Source organism: Carcharhinus amblyrhynchos, chromosome 9 (assembly GCF_965287045.1).
Source record: "Carcharhinus amblyrhynchos chromosome 9, sCarAmb.v2.hapA, whole genome shotgun sequence".
NCBI lineage: Eukaryota > Metazoa > Chordata > Chondrichthyes > Carcharhiniformes > Carcharhinidae > Carcharhinus > Carcharhinus amblyrhynchos.
Window position 1 is genome coordinate 111,131,052 of NC_137332.1, and position 25,705 is coordinate 111,156,756.

Below are 25,705 nucleotides of genomic sequence, written 5' to 3' on the forward strand. Positions count from 1 at the left end.
GCTCTTTGTCATGTATATAAATAACTTGGAAGAAACGATAGCTGGTCTGATTAGTATGTTTATGGATGATACTAAGATTGCTGGAGTTGTCAGAGATATAGACAAGCTAGAAGATTGGGCAGAGAAATGGCAGATGGAATTTAATCCAGACAAATGCAAGATGATTCATTTTGGTAGATCCAATTCGGGTTGGAGCTATAAAATAAATGGCAGAACCATCAGGAGCATAGACAGAGAGATTTGAACGTGCAGGTCCACAGTTCCTTTAAAGTGTCAACATAGGTGGAAAAGGTGGTGAAGAAAGCATATGGCATGCCTGCCTTCATCAGCCAGGGCATCGAGTATAAAAGCTGGCAAATTATGTTAGTTATATAAAACATTGGTTAGGCCACATTTGGAATACTGTGTTCAATTCTGGTCAAAACATTATCAGAAGGACGTGGAGGCTTTGGAGAGAGTACAGAAAAGGTTTACCAGGATGTTGCCTGGTATGGAGGGCATTAGCTATGAGGAGAGATTCAATAAACAGGGATTGTTCTCTCTGGAAAAATGGAGGCTGAAGGGTGACCTGAAAGAAGTTTATAAAATTATGAGGGGTATAGACAGGGTGAACAGTTGGAAGCTTTTCCCCAGGACAGAAATGACAATAACAAGGGGACACAAGTTGAAGATAAGGGGGGAAAGGTTCAGTGAAGATGTGTGGGGGAGTGTTTTTACACAGGTGGTGGTGGTCTGGAATGCACTGCCATGTGAGGTGGTTGAAACAGATATGTTAGTGACATTTGTCTTGATAGACACATGAAGAGGCAGGAGTATAGAGGAATACCAGGCGGTTGGTCTAGATAGGACAACATTATTGGCATAGGCTTGAAGGGTTTGCTCTGTGCTGTGCTGTTCTTCTATCAGATTCCAGCATCTGCAGTAATTTGCTTTTATCTGCTCTCTTCTCTTTCTCCACAGATGCTGTCAGACCTGCTGAGATTTTGCAGCACTTTCTGTAAATGTTTGTAATTTGGTCATTTACCTTGCAGAGTTGATATCCCTCTGACTGACTATTCTTCTTGCTACACAACATTCAGCTCAGCAGCTCCTTTTCCTAGCCGCCCTGCTTTATTCCCAGTGAGATGCCATCTTTAAGGAAAGGGAAACAACCATCTCACTCCCAGACACCATCTCACTCCCACACACCTCCCTCACACTCCAGCTGTCCCCCAACCCTGCCCAACATGTCAAACACGCATGCGTACCCACCACTCCTTACGCACGCGCAGTAGGGGAGGAGAATTTTTGGAAAGGATCAGGCCAGCCAGAGATGACCGCATGCGCAGTGGCGGGCGGGCGTGTTCCCTGGATAAGCATGCGCACTACTGAGGCGGTCGAAGGGGCGGCGAGCAGCTTTTCGGTAGGAACGCATGCGCAGTTCCTGCCAGGTAACTCAGGGGCGACATGCGCAGAGCCGGACAGTTTTTTCGGGTCACATGCGCAGAGTCGGCCGGCTTTCTCGGGGTCGCATGCGCAGAGCCGGCCGGCTTTCTCGGGGTCGCATGCGCAGAGCCGGCCGGCTTTCTCGGGGTCGCATGCGCAGAGCCGGCCGGCTTTCTCGGGGTCGCATGCGCAAAGCCGGCTGGCTTTCTCGCGGTCGCACGCGCAGAGCCGGGCAGTATTCAGGGTGACGCATACGCAGAGCAGGGCGGCTTTCACGGGAACGCATGCGCAGTGCTGCTCTTGCCCTTCCTCCGCCCCCCCCCCCCCCCCCCCAAAACAGCCCCGGCATCGAGAAAGGGGCTAAAAACCCCGACTGAGTTGTCCGATCAGATGCCTTTAATTGCCAAGGCAACGAGTGGGGAAAAGGGTGCTGGGGTGGGGGAAATGAAAGAGTCTTTTAACAAGGCAGTAACGTGCTAGTAATTTTAATGTTTGTGAATGAATTACTTGGCGAGATGCCGGGTGCAGAGAGAGAGAGAGATCGGAATGAGGAATCCGCCTCTCCGGATGGGGAGACGGGCGCTGGGGAGGCAGCCTCAGAGCCGGGGTCTTGAGGCTGAATGGAGTGAAGGAGCGGAACCAGCGCGAGATCCAGAGACTCACCCAGGTACCGGGATAGAGATATACAGATATACCCGGGATAGAGATAGACCCGGGATAGAGATAGACCCGGGATAGAGATAGACCCGGGATAGAGATAGAGATATACCCGGGATAGATAGACCCGGGATAGAGATAGAGATATACCCGGGTACCGGGATAGAGATAGAGACATACCCGGGATAGAGATAGATATACCCGGGATAGAGACTCACCCAGGTACCGGGATAGAGATAGAGATAGACCCGGGTACCGGGATAGAGATAGACCCGGGATAGATATACCCGGGATAGATATACCCGGGATAGAGATAGACCTGGGATAGATAGACCCGGGTACCGGGATAGAGATATACCCGGGATAGAGATAGATATACCTGGGATAGAGATAGAGATACCCGGGATAGAGATAGACCCGGGATAGATATACCCGGGATAGAGATAGACCCGGGATAGAGAGAGAGATATACCCGGGATAGAGATAGAGATAGACCCAGGATAGATATACCCGGGATAGAGATAGACCCAGGTACCGGGATAGAGATATACAGATATACCCGGGATAGAGACTCACCCAGGTACCGGGATAGAGATAGAGATAGACCCGGGTACCGGGATAGAGATATACCCGGGATAGAGATAGAGATATACCCGGGATAGAGATAGAGATATACCCGGGATAGAGATAGAGACTCACCCAGGTACCGGGATAGATATACCCGGGATAGAGATAGAGATAGACCCGGGATAGAGATAGAGATAGACCCGGGTACCGGGATAGAGATAGAGATATACCCGGGATAGAGATAGAGACTCACCCAGGTACCGGGATAGATATACCCGGGATAGAGATAGAGATAGACCCGGGATAGAGATAGAGATAGACCCGGGTACCGGGATAGAGATAGAGATATACCCGGGATAGAGATAGAGATATACCCGGGATAGAGATAGAGACTCACCCAGGTACCGGGATAGAGATAGACCCGGGATAGAGATAGAGACTCACCCAGGTACCGGGATAGAGATAGAGATATACCCGGGATAGATAGACCCGGGATAGATAGACCCGGGATAGATAGACCCGGGATAGAGATACCCGGGATAGAGATACCCGGGATAGAGAGAGAGATATACCCAGGTACCGGGATAGAGATAGAGATATACCCGGGATAGAGAGAGATATACCCGGGATAGAGATAGAGATATACCCAGGTACCGGGATAGAGATAGACCCAGGTACCGGGATAGAGATATACCCGGGATAGAGATATACCCGGGATAGAGAGAGAGACTCACCCAGGTACCGGGATAGAGATAGAGATATACCCAGGATAGAGACTCACCCAGGTACCGGGATAGAGATAGAGATATACCCAGGTACCGGGATAGAGATACCCGGGATAGAGATAGACCCGGGATAGAGAGAGAGACTCACCCAGGTACCGGGATAGAGATATACCCGGGATAGAGATAGACCCGGGATAGAGAGAGAGACTCACCCAGGTACCGGGATAGAGATATACCCGGGATAGAGATACCCGGGTACCGGGATAGAGATAGAGATATACCCAGGTACCGGGATAGAGATACCCGGGATAGAGATAGAGATATACCCAGGTACCGGGATAGAGATAGAGATATACTCGGGATAGAGAGAGAGACTCACCCAGGTACCGGGATAGATATAGACCCGGGATAGAGATACCCAGGTACCGGGATAGAGATACCCGGGATAGAGATAGAGATATACCCGGGATAGAGAGAGAGACTCACCCAGGTACCGGGATAGATATAGACCCGGGATAGAGATACCCAGGTACCGGGATAGAGATACCCGGGATAGAGATAGAGATATACCCAGGTACCGGGATAGAGATAGAGATATACCCGGGATAGAGAGAGAGACTCACCCAGGTACCGGGATAGATATAGACCCGGGATAGATATATACCCGGGATAGAGATACCCAGGTACCGGGATAGAGATAGACCCGGGATAGAGACTCACCCAGGTACCGGGATAGAGGTAGACCCGGGATAGAGATAGAGATATACCCAGGTACCGGGATAGATATACCCGGGATAGAGATAGACCCAGGTACCGGGATAGAGATAGAGATATACCCAGGTACCGGGATAGAGATATACAGATATACCCAGGTACCGGGATAGATAGACCCGGGATAGAGATATACCCGGGTACCGCGATAGAGATAGAGACATACCCAGGTACCGGGATAGAGATAGACCCGGGATAGAGACTCACCCAGGTACCGGGATAGAGATAGACCCGGGATAGAGATAGACCCGGGATAGAGACTCACCCAGGTACCGGGATAGAGATACAGATATACCCAGGATAGAGACTCACCCAGGTACCGGGATAGAGATAGAGATATACCCAGGATAGAGACTCACCCAGGTACCGGGATAGAGATATAGACATACCCGGGTACCGGGATAGAGATAGACCCAGGTACCGGGATAGAGATAGACCCGGGATAGAGACTCACCCAGGTACCGGGATAGAGATAGAGATATACCCGGGATAGAGATAGAGATATACCCGGGATAGAGATAGAGATATACCCGGGATAGAGATAGAGATATACCCGGGATAGAGATAGAGATATACCCGGGATAGAGATAGAGATATACCCGGGATAGAGATAGAGATATACCCGGGATAGAGACAGAGACTCACCCAGGTACCGGGATAGAGATAGACCCGGGATAGAGATAGACCCGGGATAGAGATAGAGATATACCCGGGATAGAGAGAGAGACTCACCCAGGTACCGGGATAGAGATAGACCCGGGATAGAGATAGACCCGGGATAGAGATAGATATACCCGGGATAGAGATAGAGATATACCCGGGATAGAGAGAGAGACTCACCCAGGTACCGGGATAGAGATACAGATATACCCAGGATAGAGAGAGATATACCCGGGATAGAGATAGAGATATACCCGGGTACCGGGATAGAGATAGACCCAGGTACCGGGATAGAGATAGAGATATACCCGGGATAGAGATAGAGATATACCCAGGTACCGGGATAGATATAGAGATATACCCGGGATAGAGATAGACCCGGGATAGAGAGAGACCCAGGTACCGGGATAGAGATAGAGACTCACCCAGGTACCGGGATAGAGATACAGATATACCCGGGATAGAGATAGAGACTCACCCGGGTACCGGGATAGAGATAGAGATATACCCGGGTACCGGGATAGAGATAGAGATATACCCGGGATAGAGATAGAGATATACCCGGGATAGAGAGACCCGGGATAGAGATAGAGATATACCCGGGATAGAGATAGAGATATACCCGGGATAGAGAGAGATATATACCCAGGTACCGGGATAGAGATAGAGATATACCCGGGATAGAGAGAGATATACCCGGGATAGAGATACCCGGGTACCGGGATAGAGATAGAGATATACCCGGGTACCGGGATAGAGATACAGATATACCCGGGATAGAGATACCCGGGATAGAGAGAGAGACTCACCCAGGTACCGGGATAGAGATAGACCCGGGATAGAGAGAGACCCAGGTACCGGGATAGAGATAGAGATATACCCGGGATAGAGATAGAGATATACCCGGGATAGAGAGAGATATACCCGGGATAGAGATAGAGATATACCCGGGATAGAGATACCCGGGATAGAGATAGACCCGGGATAGAGATAGAGATATACCCGGGATAGAGATATACCCAGGTACCGGGATAGAGATATACCCGGGATAGAGATAGAGATATACCCGGGATAGAGATAGAGATATACCCGGGATAGAGATAGAGATATACCCGGGATAGAGATAGAGATATACCCGGGATAGAGATAGAGATATACCCGGGATAGAGATAGAGATATACCCGGGATAGAGATAGAGATATACCCGGGATAGAGATAGAGATATACCCGGGTACCGGGATAGAGATATACCCGGGTACCGGGATAGAGATATACCCGGGTACCGGGATAGAGATATACCCGGGTACCGGGATAGAGATATACCCGGGTACCGGGATAGAGATATACCCGGGTACCGGGATAGAGATATACCCGGGTACCGGGATAGAGATATACCCGGGTACCGGGATAGAGATATACCCGGGTACCGGGATAGAGATATACCCGGGTACCGGGATAGAGATAGACCCAGGTACCGGGATAGAGATAGACCCAGGTACCGGGATAGAGATACAGATATACCCGGGATAGAGATAGAGATATACCCGGGATAGAGATAGAGATATACCCGGGTACCGGGATAGAGATATACCCGGGTACCGGGATAGAGATATACCCGGGTACCGGGATAGAGATATACCCGGGTACCGGGATAGAGATATACCCGGGTACCGGGATAGAGATAGACCCGGGTACCGGGATAGAGATAGACCCGGGTACCGGGATAGAGATAGACCCGGGTACCGGGATAGAGATAGAGATATACCCGGGATAGATATACCCGGGATAGAGATAGAGATATACCCAGGTACCGGGATAGATATAGAGATATACCCGGGATAGAGATAGACCCGGGATAGAGAGAGACCCAGGTACCGGGATAGAGATAGAGACTCACCCAGGTACCGGGATAGAGATACAGATATACCCGGGATAGAGATAGTGACTCACCCGGGTACCGGGATAGAGATAGAGATATACCCGGGTACCGGGATAGAGATAGAGATATACCCGGGATAGAGATAGAGATATACCCGGGATAGAGATAGAGATATACCCGGGATAGAGAGACCCGGGATAGAGATAGAGATATACCCGGGATAGAGATAGAGATATACCCGGGATAGAGAGAGATATATACCCAGGTACCGGGATAGAGATAGAGATATACCCGGGATAGAGAGAGATATACCCGGGATAGAGATACCCGGGTACCGGGATAGAGATAGAGATATACCCGGGTACCGGGATAGAGATACAGATATACCCGGGATAGAGATACCCGGGATAGAGAGAGAGACTCACCCAGGTACCGGGATAGAGATAGACCCGGGATAGAGAGAGACCCAGGTACCGGGATAGAGATAGAGATAGAGATATACCCGGGATAGAGATATACCCAGGTACCGGGATAGAGATAGAGATATACCCGGGATAGAGATAGAGATATACCCGGGATAGAGATAGAGATATACCCGGGATAGAGATAGAGATATACCCGGGATAGAGATAGAGATATACCCGGGATAGAGATAGAGATATACCCGGGATAGAGATAGAGATATACCCGGGATAGAGATAGAGATATACCCGGGATAGAGATAGAGATATACCCGGGATAGAGATAGAGATATACCCGGGATAGAGAGAGACTCACCCAGGTACCGGGATAGAGATAGAGATATACCCGGGTACCGGGATAGAGATAGAGATATACCCGGGATAGAGATAGAGATATACCCGGGATAGAGATAGAGATATACCCGGGATAGAGATAGAGATATACCCGGGATAGAGAGAGACCCGGGTACCGGGATAGAGATAGAGATATACCCAGGATAGAGATACTCATACCCGGGATAGAGATAGAGACTCACCCAGGTACCGGGATAGAGAGAGAGACTCACCCAGGTACCGGGATGGAGATAGAGATATACCCGGGATAGAGAGAGACCCAGGTACCGGGATAGAGATAGAGATATACCCAGGTACCGGGATAGAGAGAGAGACTCACCCAGGTACCGGGATAGAGATAGAGATATACCTGGGATAGAGATACTCATACCCGGGATAGAGATTGAGACTCACCCAGGTACCGGGATAGAGATAGAGATATACCCGGGATAGAGAGAGACCCAGGTACCGGGATAGAGATAGAGATATACCCGGGATAGAGAGAGAGATATACCCGGGATAGAGAGAGAGACTCACCCAGGTACCGGGATAGAGATAGAGATATACCCGGGATAGAGATACTCATACCCGGGATAGAGATAGAGACTCACCCAGGTACCGGGATAGAGATAGAGATATACCCGGGATAGAGATAGAGACATACCCAGGTACCGGGATAGAGATAGAGATATACCCGGGTACCGGGATAGAGATAGAGATATACCCGGGATAGAGATAGAGATATACCCAGGATAGAGATAGAGATATACCCGGGATAGAGATAGAGATATACCCGGGATAGAGATAGAGGTATACCCGGGATAGAGATAGAGATATACCCGGGATAGAGAGAGAGACTCACCCAGGTACCGGGATAGAGATAGAGATATACCCGGGTACCGGGATAGAGATAGAGATATACCCGGGATAGAGAGAGACCCGGGATAGAGAGAGACCCAGGTACCGGGATAGAGATAGAGATATACCCGGGATAGAGATAGAGATATACCCGGGATAGAGATAGAGATATACCCGGGATAGAGATAGAGATATACCCGGGATAGAGATAGAGATATACCCGGGATAGAGATAGAGGTATACCCGGGATAGAGATAGAGGTATACCCGGGATAGAGATAGAGGTATACCCGGGATAGAGATAGAGGTATACCCGGGATAGAGATAGAGATATACCCGGGATAGAGAGAGACCCGGGTACCGGGATAGAGATAGAGATATACCCAGGTACCGGGATAGAGAGAGAGACTCACCCAGGTACCGGGATAGAGATAGAGATATACCCGGGATAGAGATACTCATACCCGGGATAGAGATAGAGACTCACCCAGGTACCGGGATAGAGATAGAGATATACCCGGGATAGAGAGAGACCCAGGTACCGGGATAGAGATAGAGATATACCCAGGTACCGGGATAGAGAGAGACTCACCCAGGTACCGGGATAGAGATAGAGATATACCCGGGATAGAGATACTCATACCCGGGATAGAGATAGAGACTCACCCAGGTACCGGGATAGAGAGAGAGATATACCCGGGATAGAGATAGAGACTCACCCAGGTACCGGGATAGAGATAGAGATATACCCGGGTACCGGGATAGAGATACCCGGGATAGAGATATACCCGGGTACCGGGATAGAGATAGAGACATACCCAGGTACCGGGATAGAGATAGAGATATACCCGGGATAGAGATACCCGGGCTAGAGATAGAGATATACCCGGGTACCGGGATAGATCCAGAGACTCACCCAGGTACCGGGATAGAGAGAGAGATATACCCAGGATAGAGATAGAGACTCACCCAGGTACCGGGATAGAGATAGAGATATACCCGGGATAGAGATAGAGACTCACCCAGGTACCGGGATAGAGATAGAGATATACCCGGGATAGAGAGACCCGGGTACTGGGATAGAGATAGGGATATACCCGGGATAGGGATACCCGGGTACCGGGATAGAGACAGAGACTCACCCAGGTACCGGGATAGAGATACAGATATACCCGGGATAGAGAGACCCGGGTACCGGGATAGAGATAGGGATATACCTGGGATAGAGATACCCGGGTACCGGGATAGAGACAGAGACTCACCCAGGTACCGGGATAGAGACAGAGACTCACCCAGGTACCGGGATAGAGATACAGATATACCCGGGATAGAGATAGAGACATACCCGGGTACCGGGATAGAGACATACCCGGGTACCGGGATAGAGACATACCCGGGTACCGGGATAGAGATAGAGATATACCCGGGATAGAGATACAGATATACCCAGGTACCGGGATAGATCCAGAGACTCACCCAGGTACCGGGATAGAGATACCCGGGATAGAGAGAGACCCAGGTACCGGGATAGAGATAGAGACTCACCCAGGTACCGGGATAGAGATACCCGGGATAGAGAGAGAGATATACCCGGGTACCGGGATAGAGATAGAGACTCACCCAGGTACCGGGATAGAGAGAGAGATATACCCAGGTACCGGGATAGAGAGAGAGATATACCCAGGTACCGGGATAGAGATAGAGACTCACCCAGGTACCGGGATAGAGAGATATACCCGGGATAGAGAGAGACCCAGGTACCGGGATAGAGATAGAGATATACCCGGGATAGAGAGAGACCCGGGTACCGGGATAGAGATAGAGATATACCCGGGATAGAGAGAGACCCGGGTACCGGGATAGAGATAGAGATATACCCGGGATAGAGAGAGACCCAGGTACCGGGATAGAGATAGAGATATACCCGGGATAGAGAGAGACCCGGGTACCGGGATAGAGATAGAGATATACCCGGGATAGAGAGAGACCCGGGTACCGGGATAGAGATAGAGATATACCCGGGATAGAGAGAGACCCGGGTACCGGGATAGAGACAGAGACTCACCCAGGTACCGGGATAGAGACAGAGACTCACCCAGGTACCGGGATAGAGATACTCATACCCGGGATAGAGATAGAGACTCACCCAGGTACCGGGATAGAGATACAGATATACCCGGGATAGAGAGACCCGGGTACCGGGATAGAGATAGGGATATACCTGGGATAGAGATACCCGGGTACCGGGATAGAGACAGAGACTCACCCAGGTACCGGGATAGAGACAGAGACTCACCCAGGTACCGGGATAGAGACAGAGACTCACCCAGGTACCGGGATAGAGATACAGATATACCCGGGATAGAGATAGAGACATACCCGGGTACCGGGATAGAGACATACCCGGGTACCGGGATAGAGATAGAGATATACCCGGGATAGAGATACAGATATACCCAGGTACCTGGATAGATCCAGAGACTCACCCAGGTACCGGGATAGAGATACCCGGGATAGAGAGAGACCCAGGTACCGGGATAGAGATAGAGACTCACCCAGGTACCGGGATAGAGATACCCGGGATAGAGAGAGAGATATACCCGGGTACCGGGATAGAGATAGAGACTCACCCAGGTACCGGGATAGAGATAGAGATATACCCAGGTACCGGGATAGAGAGACCCAGGTACCGGGATAGAGAGAGAGATATACCCGGGTACCGGGATAGAGATAGAGACTCACCCAGGTACCGGGATAGAGAGAGAGATATACCCAGGTACCGGGATAGAGAGAGAGATATACCCAGGTACCGGGATAGAGATAGAGACTCACCCAGGTACCGGGATAGAGAGATATACCCGGGATAGAGAGAGACCCAGGTACCGGGATAGAGATAGAGATATACCCGGGATAGAGAGAGACCCGGGTACCGGGATAGAGATAGAGATATACCCGGGATAGAGAGAGACCCGGGTACCGGGATAGAGATAGAGATATACCCGGGATAGAGAGAGACCCGGGTACCGGGATAGAGACAGAGACTCACCCAGGTACCGGGATAGAGACAGAGACTCACCCAGGTACCGGGATAGAGACAGAGACTCACCCAGGTACCGGGATAGAGACAGAGACTCACCCAGGTACCGGGATAGAGACAGAGACTCACCCAGGTACCGGGATAGAGATATACCCAGGTACCGGGATAGAGATATACCCGGGTACCGGGATAGAGATACCCAGGTACCGGGATAGAGACAGAGACTCACCCAGGTACCGGGATAGAGACAGAGACTCACCCAGGTACCGGGATAGAGACAGAGACTCACCCAGGTACCGGGATAGAGACAGAGACTCACCCAGGTACCGGGATAGAGACAGAGACTCACCCAGGTACCGGGATAGAGACAGAGACTCACCCAGGTACCGGGATAGAGACAGAGACTCACCCAGGTACCGGGATAGAGACAGAGACTCACCCAGGTACCGGGATAGAGACAGAGACTCACCCAGGTACCGGGATAGAGACAGAGACTCACCCAGGTACCGGGATAGAGACAGAGACTCACCCAGGTACCGGGATAGAGACAGAGACTCACCCAGGTACCGGGATAGAGACAGAGACTCACCCAGGTACCGGGATAGAGACAGAGACTCACCCAGGTACCGGGATAGAGACAGAGACTCACCCAGGTACCGGGATAGAGACAGAGACTCACCCAGGTACCGGGATAGAGACAGAGACTCACCCAGGTACCGGGATAGAGACAGAGACTCACCCAGGTACCGGGATAGAGACAGAGACTCACCCAGGTACCGGGATAGAGATATACCCAGGTACCGGGATAGAGATACCCAGGTACCGGGATAGAGACAGAGACTCACCCAGGTACCGGGATAGAGACAGAGACTCACCCAGGTACCGGGATAGAGACAGAGACTCACCCAGGTACCGGGATAGAGAGAGAGATATACCCAGGTACCGGGATAGAGAGAGAGATATACCCGGGTACCGGGATAGAGATATACCCGGGTACCGGGATAGAGATACCCAGGTACCGGGATAGAGACAGAGACTCACCCAGGTACCGGGATAGAGATACCCAGGATAGAGAGAGACCCGGGTACCGGGATAGAGATACTCATACCCGGGTACCGGGATAGAGAGAGAGATATACCCGGGTACCGGGATAGAGATACTCATACCCGGGATAGAGAGAGAGATATACCTGGGTACCGGGATAGAGATACAGATATACCCAGGTACCGGGATAGAGATAGAGAGATACCCAGGTACCGGGATAGAGATAGAGATATACCCGGGTACCGGGATAGAGATACTCATACCCGGGATAGAGAGAGAGATATACCCGGGTACCGGGATAGAGATACTCATACCCGGGATAGAGAGAGAGATATACCCGGGTACCGGGATAGAGATAGAGATATACCCAGGTACCGGGATAGAGATAGAGATATACCCAGGTACCGGGATAGAGACAGAGACTCACCCAGGTACCGGGATAGAGACAGAGACTCACCCAGGTACCGGGATAGAGACAGAGACTCACCCAGGTACCGGGATAGAGAGAGAGATATACCCAGGTACCGGGATAGAGAGAGAGATATACCCGGGTACCGGGATAGAGATACCCAGGTACCGGGATAGAGACAGAGACTCACCCAGGTACCGGGATAGAGATACCCAGGTACCGGGATAGAGACAGAGACTCACCCAGGTACCGGGATAGAGACAGAGACTCACCCAGGTACCGGGATAGAGACAGAGACTCACCCAGGTACCGGGATAGAGATACAGATATACCCGGGATAGAGAGACCCGGGTACCGGGATAGAGACAGAGACTCACCCAGGTACCGGGATAGAGATACAGATATACCCGGGATAGAGAGACCCGGGTACCGGGATAGAGACAGAGACTCACCCAGGTACCGGGATAGAGAGACCCAGGATAGAGAGATACCCAGGTACCGGGATAGAGATACTCATACCCGGGATAGAGAGACCCGGGATAGAGAGACCCAGGTACCGGGATAGAGACAGAGATATACCCAGGTACCGGGATAGAGATAGAGATGTACCCGGGATAGAGAGACCCGGGATAGAGAGAGACCCGGGTACCGGGATAGAGAGAGAGATATACCCGGGTACCGGGATAGAGAGACCCGGGTACCGGGATAGAGATACCCGGGATAGAGAGACCCAGGTACCGGGATAGAGAGAGAGATATACCCGGGTACCGGGATAGAGAGACCCGGGTACCGGGATAGAGATACCCGGGATAGAGAGACCCGGGTACCGGGATAGAGATATACCCGGGATAGGTATACCCGGGTACTGGGATAGAGAGACCCAGGTACCGGGATAGAGATACCCGGGATAGAGAGACCCAGGTACCGGGATAGAGAGACCCGGGTACCGGGATAGAGAGAGAGATATACCCGGGTACCGGGATAGATATACCCGGGTACCGGGATAGAGATATACCCGGGATAGATATACCCGGGTACCGGGATAGAGAGACCCAGGTACCGGGATAGAGAGACCCGGGATAGAGATACTCATACCCGGGATAGAGTGACCCAGGATAGAGAGACCCGGGTACCGGGATAGAGAGACCCGGGTACCGGGATAGAGATACTCATACCCGGGATAGAGAGAGACCCGGGTACCGGGATAGAGATACTCATACCCAGGTACCGGGATAGAGATACTCATACCCGGGATAGAGAGACCCAGGTACCGGGATAGAGAGACCCGGGATAGAGGTACTCATACCCGGGTACCGGGATAGAGAGAGATATATACCCGGGATAGAGAGACCCAGGTACCGGGATAGAGAGAGAGATATACCCAGGTACCGGGATAAAGAGAGAGATATACCCAGGATAGAGAGACCCGGGTACCGGGATAGAGAGACCCGGGTACCGGGATAGAGAGACCCGGGTACCGGGATAGAGAGACCCGGGTACCGGGATAGAGAGACCCGGGTACCGGGATAGAGATACTCATACCCGGGATAGAGATACTCATACCCGGGATGGAGAGACCCGGGTACCGGGATGGAGAGACCCGGGTACCGGGATAGAGTGACCCAGGTACCGGGATAGAGAGAGAGAGATATACCCGGGATAGATATACCCGGGTACCGGGATAGAGAGACCCAGGATAGAGAGACCCAGGTACCGGGATAGAGATACTCATACCCGGGATAGAGAGACCCAGGTACCGGGATAGAGAGAGAGATATACCCGGGATAGAGAGACCCAGGTACCGGGATAGAGAGACCCAGGTACCGGGATAGAGAGACCCGGGTACCGGGATAGAGAGAGAGATATACCCGGGATAGAGAGACCCGGGTACCGGGATAGAGAGACCCGGGTACCGGGATAGAGAGACCCGGGTACCGGGATAGAGAGACCCGGGTACCGGGATAGAGAGACCCGGGTACCGGGATAGAGAGACCCGGGTACCGGGATAGAGAGACCCGGGTACCGGGATAGAGAGAGAGATATACCCGGGATAGAGAGACCCAGGTACCGGGATAGAGAGAGAGATATACCCGGGATAGAGAGAGACCCGGGTACCGGGATAGAGAGAGACCCGGGTACCGGGATAGAGAGAGACTCACCCGGGTACCGGGACAGAGAGAGAGATACCCGGGATAGAGAGAGATACCCGGGTACCGGGATAGAGAGAGATATACCCGGGATAGAGAGAGATACCCGGGTACCGGGATAGAGAGAGATATACCCGGGATAGAGAGAGATACCCGGGTACCGGGATAGAGAGAGAGATACCCGGGTACCGGGATAGAGAGAGAGATACCCGGGATAGAGAGAGAGATACCCGGGGTAGAGAGAGAGATACCCGGGGTAGAGAGAGAGATACCCGGGGTAGAGAGAGAGATACCCGGGATAGAGAGAGAGATACCCGGGATAGAGAGAGAGATACCCGGGGTAGAGAGAGAGATACCCGGGATAGAGAGAGATACCCGGGTACCGGGATGGAGAGAGATATACCCGGGATAGAGAGAGAGATACCCGGGATAGAGAGAGAGATACCCGGGATAGAGAGAGAGATACCCGGGATAGAGAGAGAGATACCCGGGATAGAGAGAGAGATACCCGGGATAGAGAGAGAGATACCCGGGATAGAGAGAGAGATACCCGGGATAGAGAGAGAGATACCCGGGATAGAGAGAGAGATACCCGGGATAGAGAGAGAGATACCCGGGATAGAGAGAGAGATACCCGGGATAGAGAGAGAGATACCCGGGATAGAGAGAGAGATACCCGGGATAGAGAGAGAGATACCCGGGATAGAGAGAGAGATACCCGGGATAGAGAGAGAGATACCCGGGATAGAGAGAGAGATACCCGGGATAGAGAGAGAGATACCCGGGATAGAGAGAGAGATACCCGGGATAGAGAGAGAGATACCCGGGATAGAGAGAGAGATACCCGGGATAGAGAGAGAGATACCCGGGATAGAGAGAGAGATACCCGGGATAGAGAGAGATACCCAGGTACCGGGATAGAGAGAGAGATACCCGGGATAGAGAGAGAGATACCCGGGCGCCGGGACAGGGAGAGAGATACCCGGGCGCCGGGACAGAGAGAGAGAGATACCCGGGCGCCGGGACAGAGAGAGAGATACCCGGGCACCGGGACAGAGAGAGAGAGAGAGAGACACCCGGGTACCGGGATAGAGAGAGATGCGCGGGACAGGGAGAGACACCCGGGCACCAGGACAGAGAGAGAGAGAGACACCCGGGTACCGGGACAGGGAGAGACACCCGGGCACCGGGACAGAGAGAGAGAGACACCCGGGTACTGGGACAGGGAGAGATACCCGTGTACCGGGACAGGGAGAGTCACTTTACGTCTTCCCCACTTCCGGACCCTCAGAATATAGGGAGGCATGGTGGCACAGTGGTCAACACTGCTGTCTCACAAAGACCTGGGTTCGATTCCTGGCTTGGGTCACTGTCTGTGCAGAGTCTGCAGGTTCCCCCCGTATCTGCGTCAGCTTCCTCCCATCGTCTGAAAGACGTGCTGGTTAGGGTGCATTGGCTAAATTCTCCCTCAGTGTACCTGAACAGGTGCTGGGACGACTAGGGGATTTTCACAGTAACTTCAGTGCAGTGTTAATGTAAGCCTACTTGTGACACTAATAAATAAACTTAAAAAAATTAATGCACTGGTGGCGAGTCCACATCTGGATTATTTTGTGTAATATTGGTCTCCTTACAAAGATATAAATGCTTCAGAAGCAGCTCAGTGAATAATAACAAATGGGCAGATTGTCTTGTGAAGAAAGGTTTGACTTGTATTCACTGAGGTTTAATAGAATAAGAATTGAGTTGATTGAAACCTTGAGGAATCTTGGTAGGGTGGATGCAGAGAGGATGTTATCTCTTGTCAGAGAATCTCAAGTTGGGGGTCACTAGTTAAAAACAAGGGCTTGCTCATTTAAGACAGATGAGAATTTTTTTCCCCTTGAGAAGTTCTGGAACTCTCTTCCTCAAAAGACATTGGAAGCACAGTCTTTGAATATTTTTAACATAGTTTTGTAGATTTTTGTTTAACAAGGGGGTGAAAGGTTATAGGGGGTGGGCCTGGAATGTGGAGTTGCGTTTACAATCAGATTAGCCATGACCTCATTGAATGGCGGAACAGGCTCGAGGGGCTGAGTGGTCCACTCTGCCCCTAGCTTGTATGTTGCACGTGACTACTCAGTTGAACCATAAAATGTGATCCCAGTAAGATATTCTTCACTACTGAGTTCACGATAAGAGTTACGTTTCCACAGGTCACAGCTTCAGCATGACTACAGCAAAGAGGGGTTTACTCAGAACACGTCAATTCTACCCTCAGTACTTCCATTGTACATTCCACACATACCAGCATGAAGCTCCAGCACATTCCCAGACACTGCAAACTTCAGATTACAGCCAAAAAGCTGCACTTGTTCATATCACTCTCTCCCTGTCATTCTGTTGCCATGGTTATATGGTCCACTTAAGCTCCCTGATCACTTCGCAATTATAAACACTGAACCAGACAGCAGACACTTGTGGTTGACTTTTCTCCTCCTCAGCTTCTCGACCTTGCTTTAGGCCTGCTTGCTAAAGCAACCCATCTACAGCAGAGTTGAAAGATGTTTTAATCAGCCTTCAGGGGCAGCACGGAGGGTTGAAAGTCGGCACGGTGGCTAGCACTGATGCCTCACAGCGCCCAGGGACCCGGGTTCGATTCCAGTCTGGGGTCACTATCTGTGTGGAGTTTGCACGTTCTCCCTGTGAGCGTGTTTCCTCCGGAAGCTCTGGTTTCTTCCCACAGTCCAAAAATGTGTGGGTTAGGTTGATTGACCGATGCTAAATTGCCCCTAGCGTCAGGGGGATTAGCAGGTTAAATATGTGGGGTGTGGGTATAGGGTGGGATTGTGGTCAGTGCAGAGTCGATGGGCTGGACAGCACTGGGAATTCTATAATAAAGTTTCAAGTGGTTGACTCTTGACAATAACACTCCTTTGAGTGTTATTGTTGAATCTGATGGGTTCTATCTGTTGGCTATTTCACCATCATTTACAACAAGTTGCTGCATGTCTTGGTGTGTCAACTCAGCAGCATTTCACATTTTAGCTTGAGAACGCGATGAGCTTGCTACTGCAAAAACACAAAACCTGTGGAGCATCGGTTGGAATCAACTTGACACTGTTTGGGATCAGGCCAGGGTGTGTGATTGAGCCTGTCATAGGGGGTGTAAGAATAAGGCCAGTGTTCAGGAACTCTGAGGATCACCCGGAGCAAGGTCTGACCCAAGGTTTCTCATTCTGAATCTAACCCTCCCGTGTTCTGTCTTTCCCCTCGCTCCAGCGAAAGCTAAACGACACAGAAATGGCAGAAAACGACGTCGACAATGAGCTCTTGGACTACGAGGATGATGAGGTCGAGAACCAGGCAGCCGGCGACGCCTCGGAGGTGCCCCTCAAGAAGGACGTGAAGGGCTCGTACGTGTCCATCCACAGCTCCGGCTTCCGCGACTTCCTGCTCAAACCAGAGTTACTGCGCGCCATTGTCGACTGTGGCTTTGAGCACCCTTCTGAAGGTATCTCTGGGGCGGTTTGTAAATTCTGTCACGTCAAACCACAAAGGCTGTGGCCCTCAGCTGGAGTGAGCTACAGGACAAATGCGAGGAAAAGCCTCTTGCATAAATATAGAAGATAGGAGGAGGCCATTCAGCCCTTCGAACCTGCTCCACCATTCATCACGATCATGGCTGATTGTCCAACTCAATTGCCTAACCTTCCCCATAACCTTTGATCCCATTCACCCCCAAGTGCTATATCCAGCCACCTCTTGAATGCATTCAATGTTTTGGCATCAACTACTTCCTGTGGTAATGAATTCCACAGGCTCACCACTCTTTGGGTGAAGCCATGTCTCCTCATCTCCGAACTAAGTGGAAGTTGTAGCTTTATCAGTGCCCTGCAAATTCCAGAGGTGAACAATGTTCTGGTCGTGCACTTCCCTGAACCACACCACGCCACCCGCACCCCACTAATTTAAACCTTTTTAATTCCCGTCTCCCATTTTCTCCTGTGCTGCCTCTGGAAAAACAGCTCAAGGCGACTCGTGCTCACCCTTCCATCTCTTAGACTTGGAGGTCTTTTCGAACCTTGTCTAATGACAGACAGGGTAGATAAAGTGTGTGCTTAGTCTATTTTTCACTGCTAGCTTTTCCTGGAATAGAATCCCTACAGTGTAGAAGGAGGCCATTCAACCCATTGAGTCTGCACTAACCGCAATCCTACTCAGGCCCTATTCCCGTAACCCCAGGTACTTACCAGCTAATCCCCTAACACTTTGGGGCAATTCAGCATGGCCATTCCACCTAACCCACACATCTTTGGACTGTGGGAGGAAACCGGAGCACCCAGAGGAAACCCATGCAGACACGGGGAGAACGTGCAAACTCCACACAGATAGTGACCTGAGGCCGGAATTGAACCTGGGTCCCTGGCGCTGTGAGACAGCAATGCTAAGCATTGTGCCACCCAGGATGGTGCTAGAGGCCAATGAGAAATTGAAAGGTTATCACAATTTGTACTTTTCAACAGCTTCAGTGTTAGAAAGTATTCCAAAATGCTTCCGGGAGGTGTTTCTCGTAGCAACTTAGAAATTCTAACAGGGCTAGACAGGATAGATTCAGAAATAATGTTCCAACTGGGGCGATTAGTATCCCAAGGTGTGGAGGGAGGATTGATAAACTGTGGGAAATGTGTGGGTTTGTGGGGATAGGATGGGGAAGAGGGCCTGGTTAAGATACTCTCTCAGAGAATCAGTGCAGGCTTGATGGGCCAAATGGCCTCCTTCTGCACTGTAGGGATTCTATGATTCTGCCACCTGTAATGGGGAAATGCAATAGTCGACAATGTGAAGTTGTGACCAAATGCCTGAAAAGATTTGACATGGATGTTGGATAAATTTAATTGTCCCCTTGCATCCGCTTCTCATAAATAAAAATAGAAAGCCTGGAAAAGAGCCAGGAGGTTGTCAGCGTATCAGGCAAGAGGGACTGAATCGCTTCTGGCACTATTCCCTTATAGAATATAGAACATTACAGCGCAGAACAGGCCCTTCGGCCCACGATGTTGCGCCGACCAGTTTTTTTTTAAAAAACACTGACCCACTAATCTAAACCAATCCCTTTTCGTCCATAAACCTATCCACAGATCTCTTAAACGCCCCCTTGGTGAACAGTTTTGGGTTCTTGACTGTGTGGAGTCTGCATGTTCTCCCCATGTCTGTGTGGGTGTCCTCCGGATGCTCCAGTTTCCTCCCAGAGTCCAAAGGCACCCAAAACACAAACCTGCCCCTAACGTAAAGGAGAGACAGTAGCTTAATCCAGAGGCCCGAGCAACACAGGTTCAAATCCCACCACAACAGAAACTGTCACTAGTTGTCCAAAGAAAACCATCTGATCCTCTGATGTCCTTAAGGGAAGGAGGTTGACTATCCTCGTCTGGCCTGCAGTGGTTAGCGCTGCTGCCTCTCAGAGCCAGGGACCAGGGTTCGATTCCTGGCTTGGGTCACGCTGTCTGTGTGGAGTCTGCACATTCTCCCTGTGTCTGCGTGGGTTTCCTCCGGGTGCTCCGGTTTCCTCTCTCAGTCTGAAAGACGTATTGTTAGGGTGCATTGGCCACGCTAAATTCTCCCTCAGTGTACCCGAACAGGCGCCAGGAATGTGGCGACTAGGGGATTTTTACAGTAACTTCATTGCAGTGTTAACGTAAGCCTATTTGTGACACCAGTACACAAACTTTTAAAAAATCTTAACTGTCCTCTGAAATGGCCCAGCAAGCCACTCGATCCAATACAGCAGTTTTTTTTCATTCATTCCTGGGACATGGGTGTCGCAGACTGGCCAGCATGTATTGCCCATCTCTAGTTACCCTTTGAGAAGGTGGTGGGGAGCTGCCTCCTTGAATCGCTGCAGTCCACGTGCTGTGGGTTGATCCACAATGCCATTAGGGAGGGAATTCCAGGATTTTGACCCAGCCACTGTGAAGGAACGGATGTGAGTGGCTTGGATGTGCCAGGTGTGGTGTTCCCATTTATCTGCTGCCCTCGCCCTTCTAGATGGAAATGGTCATGGGTTTGGAAGGTGCTGTCTAAGGATCGTTGGTGAATTGCTGCAGTGCATCTTACAGATTTGACACATTGCTGCTACTGAGCTAGAATGTTTGACTGACTCGCTGTGCATTGTCTCAATTTTCTGTTTTTTAACTGCAGGTTTTCTTGCTTGCTTGATTGTGTCTGCTTCTAAGTAACGTCCATTTACTCCAACATTAATTGCTGCTTCTGCTTTCCCCGCAGTGCAACATGAGTGCATTCCCCAAGCAATTCTGGGCATGGACGTCCTGTGCCAGGCCAAGTCTGGCATGGGAAAGACGGCGGTGTTTGTCTTGGCTACTCTCCAACAGCTCGAACCTGTCACCGGACAAGTAAGTTCCATAACAGCCGCTGTGTTTGCGAAGGGCAGCTGCGCAGCCAATCTTTGCTTCTGATTCCACGTCTTTTACATGCAAAGTCAAAAAACTGTAACAGTGACAAAAAGAACACAAAATGTCGGAAATACTCTGCATGTCTGGCAGCATCCGCAGAGAGAGAGACTCAGGGTTTCGTGTTTCTGGTTGTTGATCCTTTGTTAGTGCATCTTGTGGGTGTACTCTGGACTCACTGCAGCCACAATCATAGAATTCCTACAGTGCAGAAGGAGGCTTTTCAGCCTCTAGAGTCTGCACTGACCAGAATCCCACCTAAGCCCTAGCCTCACGTATTTACCCCGCTAATCCCCCTGATGCTAAGAGTCAATTTAGCATGGCCAAACCACCTAACCATACATCTTTGGAATGTGGGAGGAAAGCAGAACACCTGGAGGAAACGCACGCAGACATGGGGAGAACGTGCAGACTCCACACAGGCAGTGACCCGAGGCCAGAATTGAACCCGGGTCCCTGGCGCTGTGAGAATCTTGAACCTTTTCATTGGGGACCTCTTAAGTGGATAGAAAATCTCTGTGGACCACCCATCAGATCGACTCCAACTGCTTTCACTTGTCATAAACGAAACCTCAGCAGATTTAATGACAACTTCTAAATTTAGTGCATTAGTTTTTTAGTTGAATATTGTAAGTAAATGATGAATTCAACAAAAGTACAAACATTTTCCATAACAGCTATAACAGGCTGTTATTTAAACACGCTAATATAGGTTATAAATGTGCTGGTTAGGTGCATTGGTCATGCTAAAATCTCCCTCAATATACCCGAGCAGGTGCCAGAGTGTGGCAACTAGGGGATTTCCACAGTAACTTCATTGCAGTCTTAATGTCAGCCTACTTGTGACACTACTTTAACTTTAAAACCATCTCAATCGTTGTGTGAGAAATGAAAGCTTGCCTTAGATCTATACCAATCAGACAACAAAGAGAAAAGAAAATTACAGCGCAGGAACAGGCCCTTCGGCCCTCCAAGCCTGCACTGACCATGCTGCCTGTCTGAACTGAAGCCCTCTACCCTTCCGGGGACCATATCCCTCTATTCCCATCATATTCATATATTTGCCCAGACGCCCCTTAAAAGTCAGTTGTATCTGCTTCCACTACCTCCCCTAGCAGCAAGTTTCAGGCACCCACCACCTTCTGTGTAAAAAAAAACTTACCTTGTACACCTCCTTTAAACCTTGCTCCTTGCACCTTAAACCTGTGCCCCCTAGTAATTGACTCTTCCGTCCTAGGAAAAAGCTTCTGACTGTCCACTCTGTCCATGCCTCTCATAATCTTGTAGACTTCTATCAGGTCACCCCTCAATATCCATCATTCCAGTGAGAACAAACCAAAGTTCTCTAACCTCTCCTCATAGCTAATGCCCTCCATACTGGGCAACATCCTGGTAAACCTTTTCAGTACCCTCTCCAAAGTCTCCATATCCTTCTGGTAGTGTGACGACCAGAATTGAACACTCTATTCCAAGTGCGGCCTAACTAAGGTTCTATAATGCTGCAAAATTTTTTAAACTCGATGCCCCAGTCGATGAAGGCAAGGATGCCATATGCCTTCTTGACTAGCTTCTTCACCTCTGTTGCCACTTACAGTGATCCGTGTACCTGTACACCCAGAAACATGAACAAGGAGCATGGATCTTAAAAAAACAATATTTTTGTTTCTCATATTCGTATTGAGTTGTGCTGCATGCATGAAGGAGCCAGTTTGGTTGTGTGACATGTGTGTGCTGGGCGGTGAGAATTCTAGCTTGTTCTCTCGTGTGGATCATAAGCCATGGTATTGCACTTCAGCCACTTCCAGGCTGGAACAAGCTCTATAGCACCCTGGCCAGTTCCACTTTGGGAACCACCAGTGGTGGAGGGTGGCGAATATTTAATCAGAAGTTCTGTTGAAGGCTCTTCGATTTGAAACTTTAACTCTTGATCTGCTGAGCATTTCCAGCATTTTCTGTTGTTAATGCTTCCTCATTTGCAAACTGGAATTAAGGTCGAGTTTAGTTAGCAGATTGTAATCTGAGAGTGGGCTCTGTCCCATGTATTACAGTTCCTGATCTGAAAGTGGGGTCTGTTCCGTGTATTACAGTTCCTTCATTGAGACTGGGGTCTGTCCTGTGTATTACAGTTCCTGATCTGAAAGTGGGGTTTGAACATAAGAACATAAGAAATAGGAGCAGGAGTAGGCCATCTGGCCCTTCGAGCCTGCCCCGCCATTCAATAAGATCATGGCTGATCTGTCGTGGCTCAGTTCCACTTTCCCGCCCTCTCCCCATAACCCTTAATCCCCTCTCTTATCAAAAACCCATCAACCCGCTTCTTAAAAATATTTAGCGAGGCAGCCTCCACCACTTCAACGGGCAGAGAATTCCAGATATTCACCACCCTTTGAGCGAAGAAGTTCCTCCTCAACTCCGTTCTAAACCGCCCCCCCCTTTATCTTGAGGCTGTGCCCCCTAGTCCTACTGTCTTTTTTGAGCGGGAAGAGTCTCTCCACCTCTATCCTATCCATCCCATTCATCATCTTATACGTCTCAATGAGATCTCCCCTCATTCTTCTAAACTCTAACGAGTACAAGCCTAGTTTATTCAGCCTCTCCTCATAGCTCAACCCCCTCAACTCCGGTATCAGCCTAGTAAACCTCCTCTGCACTCCCTCCAAGGCCAAAATATCCTTGAGCAGGTGCGGCGCCCAAAACTGCACACAGTACTCCAGCTGCGGCCTCACCAATGCCCTATACAGCAGCAGCAAGACCTCCCTACTTTTATATTCAATCCCCCTCGCTATGAAGGCCAGCGTCCCATTCGCCTTCCTGACCACCTGCTGCACCTGCAGGCTGGGTTTTTGCGACTCATGCACAAGGACCCCGAGGTCCCTCTGCACCGTCGCCTGCTGCAGTTTTTCGCCACGTAAGTAATAGTCCTTCCTACCATTCTTCCTACCAAAGTGGACCACCTCACACTTGCCAACATTAAATTCCATTTGCCATTTCCTGGCCCATTCGCCCAGCCTATCCAGATCCTTCTGCAGACTCTCCACACCCTCCGCACAATTTGCCTTTCCCCCAATCTTGGTGTCATCAGCAAATTTCGACACCCTGCACTCGGTTCCCTCCTCCAGATCATCTATATAAATGGTAAATAGTAGTTCCTCCTTTGAGAGTGGGGTCTGTCTCTTTCTATTACATTTCTCTCTAAGCTGGAGGCTGTACTCTTCCAAGGTTTGTGAACATCAAGCCTAATTTTTATACATCAGTTAATGCATTAGAAGTTTTGGTGCATATGTAAGATTTCCCCTAATAATTGGACCTATTCTGTGTTTCCTGTAACCCTGTCTTTTTGGTACAGTTGCTTAGTCAGAGGTATGAGTGCTTTGTGGTTGTGCCCTGTTCAGTGCTGGTTTTGATGTGGATGTGCCAGCGTTGGACTGGGGTAAACACAGTAAAAAGTCTGACAACACCAGGTTTTAGTCCAACCGATTTATTTGATAGTAAACGCACAAGCTTTCGAGGTTTCCCTCTTCGTCAGGTGAATGGAGAGTTCTGGCCTCAGACAGAGCATATAAAGCACAGACAGTTTACAGATTACTGATTAGAATGCGAATCTTTACACCTAACCTGCTGTTCAAGTCCTAAAGTGGCCGACAATGTGAGTGGAAGGAGCACTGATCACAGGTTAAAGAGATGTGTATTGTCACACTATCTGTAACCCCCGTGACTTGCCTGGGTTTGCAAAACCTCACTCACTGTGCTGTCTGGAGACAATACACATCTCTTTAACCTGTGATCAGTGCTCCTTCCACTCACATTGTCGGCCACTTTAGGACTTGAACAGCAGGTTAGGTGTAAAGATTCGCATTCTAATCAGTAATCTGTAAACTGTCTGTGCTTTATATGCTCTGTCCGAGGCCAGAACTCTCCATTCACCTGACGAAGAGGGAAACCTCGAAAGCTTGTGCGTTTACTATCAAATAAATTGGTTGGACTAAAACCTGGTGTTGTCAGACTTTTTACAGTGCTGGTTTGCCAGCTCTGTGATAAAGCAGAGCACTCACACACCTCTTTGATGGTTCTGTGCCAGGGATGTTTACTGTTTGTTTGTTTTTAGATTTCAGTTCTGGTGATGTGCCACACTCGAGAACTGGCATTCCAGATCAGCAAAGAATATGAACGATTCTCCAAGTACATGCCAAGCGTGAAGGTAAGAGAAGGTGGCCACATTTCATTTAATATTTCCCCCAGACTAACAGCTCCACTTTCTCCCCTCGCTTCCTGCCCTGAAGGTGT

The 25,705-nt window shown here is 50.1% G+C and overlaps 1 protein-coding gene across 2 annotated transcripts in view; it reads left to right on the forward strand.

The window, feature by feature from the left end:
* Window positions 1–1,844: 1,844 nt before the first annotated feature.
* ddx39b (DEAD (Asp-Glu-Ala-Asp) box polypeptide 39B) overlaps window positions 1,845–25,705 on the forward strand; it is a 44,324-nt gene continuing 20,463 nt past the window's right edge. The window contains exons 1-4 of one of the 2 annotated variants that reach the window (XM_080196401.1): window positions 1,845–2,092; window positions 18,234–18,465; window positions 21,237–21,364; window positions 25,527–25,619. In XM_080196401.1, coding sequence (XP_080052527.1) covers window positions 18,255–18,465; window positions 21,237–21,364; window positions 25,527–25,619 — 432 coding nt within the window. In that variant the 5' untranslated portion in view covers window positions 1,845–2,092; window positions 18,234–18,254. Of the gene's footprint in view, window positions 2,093–10,813; window positions 10,826–18,233; window positions 18,466–21,236; window positions 21,365–25,526; window positions 25,620–25,705 lie in introns of those variants that run through there. The other variant, XM_080196402.1, reaches the window with a different exon arrangement.